General features: G+C 32.0%; 1 protein-coding gene across 1 annotated transcript; it reads right to left on the bottom strand.

The window, feature by feature from the left end:
- Positions 1–5,246: 5,246 nt before the first annotated feature.
- LOC122296842 (DEAD-box ATP-dependent RNA helicase 27-like) lies at positions 5,247–6,747 on the bottom strand (the record flags this gene model as incomplete). The annotated part of the gene is made up of 4 exons (XM_043106640.1): positions 5,247–5,294; positions 5,546–5,650; positions 5,732–5,769; positions 6,537–6,747. Coding segments are annotated over 4 exons (402 nt in total), but the record flags the coding sequence as incomplete, so codon positions are not given.
- Between the last annotated feature and the right edge of the window lie 483 nt (positions 6,748–7,230).

Raw genomic sequence — 7,230 nt, 5'->3', positions numbered from 1 at the left:
ATTATTGTAAAATAGATGTAAAATATTGAGTAACACATATATGATTATCATCGGGTAGTGGTTCTCAAATGACAGCAGCAGTAAACAAACAGCAATAGGTTCACACGCACCAATTAAGATATATCACAAAATATTAATCCCTCCGGCTTGATAATGCAAGATCCATATTATTCACCAACAACATTTAAAGCAATATGATTCGAATGCCTATGTATATTCAAATTCTAAAGAATATTTATATCAAAGAATAGTTGATAATTTTAATTCGGCCTAACTAATATATATATATATATATATTGAACACGACAAGAAAAACACAAGCAAGACATATATGGGCCATGTTAGGTTCGACAACAATGATGAGATTAATGGAGTCACATATCATATCAAATAGACTTAATTACTTGTGAATAATAAAAAGGGGGCGTGCACGAGACTTAATTTTTAGATGTGTTGGTCTATATTACTTTTGAGTATAATACCATTTAGATTACTTTGATTACTTTGATTAGAATACTTTCTTATTGCATTTGGTCTCATAAATCACTCTCACTCGTGTACATAATAGTATAATACTTATTCATATATCTAGCAAGCATCTTGCTGCCATGTACTTTCCAACCTTCATTGCTGCAGAACCGAGAGGGAGATACAGATGGACCTCAAAGCTTTTTCAGGCTTTGAGGCATTTATTCAAACACCTGGCGCAAGAATCCATTTACACCTCAACAACATATGTACCTTACTGTAAATTTATCCTAGATACATCCAGCAATTTCCAAAACACATAAAGTTTAAATAGGACCTAAATACATCCAGCAAAAATCAGTGGCCAAATTTTCATTCCTAGGCCTACGGCTTACCAGTTTGTAATGGTGAATCGATGCAGGCGACTCGGCGGGCACTGTGTTGACGGCTTGGGAGAGCTTCGACTTTGAGGCGGCCAACGGTTGAAGATTAAAAACGAGTTCGAGATTGAGAGAAGAAATGGGGATGTTTCGGCGTTTCGCGAATGGAAGAAGGGAGTCGAGAGTCCGAGACGAAGAAGAACTGAAGAGTGAAGAACCAGCCTCGGCCGGAGTCTATACCCAGCCTGCAGCCATACGACGTCGTTCCTATATTAAAGGAACGCCGTCGTTTAAATTAAGAATGTAAACAACACAGAAGCAAAACGACGTCGTTTTGCTTCTGTGTTTTTTTAAAAACATTGGAGTCGGAGTTCGGAGTTCGGAGTAGATCCAGACTCCGAACTCCGACTCCGACTCCGACTCCGTTTTCGGAGTGGCTCCGATTCCGATTCCGAATTCCGACTACTCCGACTCCGTCGGAGTCGAATTCGGAGCGGAATTCGGAGCGGAGTCGGAAATCTCGGAAATTTGCACAGCCCTACTTGATGTTCTAGAGTGGAACACTCCTTAATTACAAGATTCTATACTTAACATGATAGACTTAATGTTCTAACTGCTCACGCATGTATGCTATTATCGTTAAGATAATAACTACAAATTGTATTAACGACTCTATAGTCCTTTCCAAATTGAGTTTTACTAAGTACAAGTCACGTACTAATCTGCATGTTAATATTGATTTTTTCATATTTAAAATTTAAATTAGCACTATTTTAAATCAAATCTACTTTTTGATCAATCATATTAGATTAGTTCACATATTAGTGCATAATTGTGCTTGTAATTAAATTTTTCCTTCCAGATTATGCTCTTCTTCAGTCAACCACATCCAAGTTTGTTGACCTCTCATCCTCATAGTTATCTGTCACAGCTTCTATCATTTTGGATAAAAATAGTAGTTGAGCTTATCATAATGAAAATTTTTACAAATCTCTATAAGTTAACTAAAACCATGCTAAGAGTTTAAGTAAAGCATCTATATTGATAAACATGATATGAACGGCAGGAATGACATGAACTTGCTTTTACAAAATTGTATTTTTCTCCCATCTAGATTCTTTTCCAAAAACAGAGTAACTTCGTAACATCAAATATCATGTTTTGCTTTCATTCTTGTTTTTACAGAGGGTGGATACCTCATGATTCTCCGTAGACTATGTGCACCTGCTGGTTACCGCACCAGATCACAATCTCTTTGATCAGCTGTGAATACGTCATACAGAGCTACTTAGGTAGTTCGAATGGTGAGTAAGATCGTGAAAAGACTCGTGAACTTGGTCATTAGGAGATTGTTTTTATCCTAAAATTTGGATTATTACTACTTTCATTTTGCGGATTTGATTTTGCTTATTAATCGTAATTATGATCTGTTCTTGGTGATGATTTTAAGTCTGGCTCCTTGAGTTCTGTCAGGAAATCACAAATCCTCCAATATTTGGAAGAAAACAAGAGTAAATTCGTGTTTCAAACTTTCAAGAAAAAACAGAGAAAAAGAAAATATTATAGGAATACCATTTTATTATCACTTTGAAATAAAATAAAATAAAAATTCAAAGGTAAGATGTAGTATTTTCTCTATGTATATCCTAGAAAAAGGGTAGGTTTCAATCTAAAAGCTCTAGAGATTAAATTTTGATGGGATTAAAGTTGCTGGAAAGAACCTGATTTGCACGATTTGCCTAGGTCAACAACGTTCTTGCCTCTTTGTGCCGCACAATAGGGTTTGTTGAGTGTACAAGACCCAGAAAATTTATAACTTACCATAATGTTGCAATGAACAATAATCTCAAGGCCTTTTATTTCTCTCTTTTTCTACTAGTTTGAGCTCATGAAGATATTTGATAGTTATATGAAACAAAGAAAATATATAAATAGAACCCTCTACCCCAAAACTACGAAGACTTGGCTAAGTCTTTCTGCTGCCTGAGTAGCACTGCTAATTGTTACTGTTAGACACTTTTAGGTTTTTTTTTTTTTCATTTTTCTTTTAACATTTTTAATATATTTAAATATTTTTAAAAAATAAAAAAAATTACACTAATACACTTAAAATCACTTTCTTAATCATTAAGTTAAAAAAAAAAAAAATTTGCCGAGTGGTCAACTAAAGCTATAAGGTTTCGGTGGCAAAGTAGCTTTTTCTTAAACATAAACCCATGTTATCAAATTTTGCCCAAAACTTAGATTCACTAGGTCACCTCCAACCCTAATTACTCAAGTTGATTTCTTATGATGCCAACCCAATTGGCAAGCTCTTGATGATTTGAAGCAACCGTCCCCTCCGCCCTTTTTCTCTTGCCATGTATATGCATGGTGTGTGTATTTTTGAAGCGACATGAGTTGACAGATATGTTATCATAATTATTTTTTTAGAGAACTGCTATATACATAAAGAGATTGCACAAAACCAAATCCACAAACTGATGTGGCTTCATATTATCCGTTAGATCTACTTTACACTAAAAATAATTTTATAATCTGACGTACTGCATCAAGCCACATTAATTTGTAGATTCACTTTTGTGTAATCCCTTTGTAGCTAAAGTATTTCTTATTTTTTAACAGTAGTTAATGGATATGTTAATATAAAACTAGGATTTGATGTTGGAACTCCGAGGTATCAAAAATTTAATAACATGACACACCATTTCACTGTATACTCATAACTCTGTCAAAGGATCAAGTGAACTTCCAAGTAGACACGTTTAATGTAAAACCGAATTGTCCCATAAACCTAAATTCAAGAAAGCCCTTAAACCTTAGATTTCTAGAACATTCTAATCCCTCCAAAATGGTTGTCATCAATACATATTCAAACAATTTCAAAACAAAAATAATATTAAAAAATTATATTCAAATAATTTTTTTAACTTTATAATAATTTTATTTAACTTTTTTTTCTAATTTCCCAAAATCCAATAATACATCTGAACTCAAACTATTTCACTATTATTCGCAAACCATTTCATTACTATTAACATGATTCTCATCTCATCTCATTATCCAAAATATATCCTTAATCCATATTTTGGCACTGCATGAGTGCAATAATCTTGCTTCTCTCTCTCTTTTTTTTTTTTTTCTTCTTCATCATCTTCTTCTTCTTCTTCATTCCTCGCAAGGAACCTCACCAAGGCAGGGTACTTCAAACCCAATCCAAGGGAATAAACCCAGATACCTGACCCTGCGACCCTCGATATCTTGGCCTACAACTCATTCCAAGCAGGCCCTTTGACCAATAAGGTGCACCATGACATGTAGAATGATAGTTTAAAGACATAAATTTCCTTTAACCAAGGGGAAGACCTGCAGATCAAGGCGATGAACGTCAAAGATGTCTTTCATAGAGTGAGAGTTATATGCCAATAAGTAGGACCGGTATATGCATCTTTAGCCCACTTTTTCAAGTCAGTGGCGGTCTGGCGGACCTACATGTAATATGTATCATGTCCCCCCAAAATTTTTTGAAAAATCAAAATGTACCCTACTTTTAAATCATAATTTTATAAATATAGAAAATAGCCTCTCAAAAAAATTTATAATCTCCATATGCTCTACAAAATTTTATAAAATTTCAATATGCTTAAAAATATCTCTCCAATTTTTTTTCCTATAATATCATAATTTTGTATAATTTCTATGTATTATTTATTTTCAAAAGTGTAGTCGCACCAAAATTAAATCAAAATTAAATTTACGAGAAATAATAAATTTATTAATATGGATCCCAAAGTTTTTTGTTATACAATATTAGGCTTCTTAATATAGAATCTAAAGTAAAAATACAAAAAAAAAAAAAAATTAAGATTAGTGATCTATATAGAAAATAGTTGAGAGGTTTTATTCTCTAGACTTCATTGAGCAAAAAAAAACTTATTTAAGATCTGTATTATAGTATTATATGCTTAATGCGATACAAAAGCATCTAGAGTTTACATAAAACTTAATAAACTAGCTTACATACTTGAATGAAAGATGACATTCTGAAAGATCACTTCATAGTATATATGAAAAAAATAAATTCTAAATATTTCATTATAAAAATAATAATGGATGAATATTATTTCATAAAATATTATCGTCAAAAATTTGAAACATATATTTATTTCTACGTATAAATTGTAAATTATTGAGATTTAATTATATATATATATATATATATTTTTATGAGTTTTGAATTTTAATGTGTCGCCCGTTAGAAAATTTGGCCACTTCAAAAAAATTGCTGCTTCCGCCATTGGTTAAAGTAATAGTTGTTGGCCACCAACTTTCCCTGCAATAATACAATTAGTCCAATCTAAATCCTGCAGTTTGTAGAAAGATGTTAACAACATAATGTCAATGCAGGAAAGTAGCAGGTGAGACTGCACTTAATGTCAATGCTGCCTGAAAGTGGACATGACAACCTATTTTTCAATGCAGAACAAGCAAGTAACATAGCAACAATTTAAGATGGAGAAAGAGAAAAAAGGACATTGGCCACCAATTTGAGCCCTGCTCAATGTTTCTTCAGTGGGACATTCCACCACAGCTATCATTGTGACAATATAAGGGCAAAGAAATGTCCAGATTATAGGAAGGATTGTATAAAGCAGCAGTCTCTAGTTCATTTCAGATTGGATTATTTATCCTTTTACCTTCAGATAGCAAAGGAATTGCAACTCTTCAGGTATCAAGAAAAGCAGGGCATTTCCTTTTGCAACTTCACCACGAGCAGTTCGACCAACCCTATGAATATATTCCTGAAAGCAGTGATCCCAATCAACATAGATTAACAGAATTGATAACAAAAATATGCTAGATCAATGGAGGAAAGTATTAACCTTGGGTTCATCTGGAGGATCATACTGCACAATCCAGTACCACAGAAGGGGGAAAAGTCAAGAAATATTCATTAGGTTCAAATGTTGAAGTTACATTATTATAAGGGTGTAACTGGTCCGGTCCTGTACGGTTTTGGATATATATATATTATAATTGTATTATAGACTATAGTAAGAGTTGTGCTACGTATAAGCAAAGTCTCGTACTAATCTGCGTATCAATATTGATTCCTTCATAATCAAAATTTAAATTAGTACTGTTTTTAACAAAATCTACTTTTTGACCAATCACATTAGATTGATACACATATTAGTGTGCAATTGTACTTACAACTAGATTTTTCTTAATTATTAATATAATAAATTATAGTGATATAAGATTTTAAAATTTAATATTATATTAATTAGTAAATTATCATATAATACAAAACTATTTTATATAAAAAAAATTATATACAATATAAACAATTAAAATATATATATGAACTGGTCCGTTTTTAAAAATAGAAAAATTAGAACAGGACCGATTTTAACTAATTTTAAGAAAAATAAAACTGGTACAGTAGTAAACCAAAATCGGTATCAGTTTACCGGTTTTGTTTTACACCCTTAGTTACATAAGTTTAAGAAAATGGAAACGGGCTGCATCAACATAGGGAAAGTTCTAATGATGTTTGCTAACTTTCTAATTGTTGTATCAACTACAACATTTGTTAAATGAAGGCACCCCTTTAATTAAATTGTGTCCAAAGAAGAAGAAAAGAATCATAATAATTGAAAAAAATGAGTAAACAAAAAAAAGCTCCTACATCAGGAATATCAAGCCCATGAACAGCAACATCAGTACATAGCAGGATTCCCTTTTCTGCTTTGCAGAAGTTAAAAATTGTAGTTGTCCATTTCAGCTGCTTCTGCTTTCCATGAATATCGAGGCAATCAAGCTGAATGTATCTCATAAGTTCAAAATGGAATTTGATTGAATTACACGAAGAGAAGAAGACCACCAAATTAGATATTCAGATGCCAAAGTAGAATTCTGTAACACCCCTTCCCATATGTCAGAAATATTATGAACATTCATAACATAATGCTCGATAAAGAAATTCGAAGTCATGAAAATACCTCATTTATTAAATCATCAAACTAACAATTCTAAGAAAACGTGTCGTAGTATTCGAATTACTTAGAATCATACCATCGAGATTATTTAATAAATATTCAGCTATATTATGATTAATAGATAGCAAAGTTATTTAAAACCCATAACATATTCCTTGATTTTCCATTTAAAGTATAACATAATAATTTTATTCAAATCCAATTAAATAGATAATGGAAACATTGACTTAAACATAGACTCGTAAGGGTACTTTAAAATATACTTTTAATCCCGGGAATATTTTTATAAGAATTAAGTCTATGGGTTGATGTTTATTCAATTAAATAAAGCCCATATAGCCTTCAAAAAAAAAAATAAATAAAGCCCATATAAATGATAA

The sequence above is a fragment of the Carya illinoinensis genome, chromosome 15, assembly GCF_018687715.1.
Source record: "Carya illinoinensis cultivar Pawnee chromosome 15, C.illinoinensisPawnee_v1, whole genome shotgun sequence".
Classification (NCBI taxonomy): Eukaryota; Viridiplantae; Streptophyta; class Magnoliopsida; order Fagales; family Juglandaceae; genus Carya; species Carya illinoinensis.
This window is presented reverse-complemented; position numbering and strand designations above follow the sequence as displayed.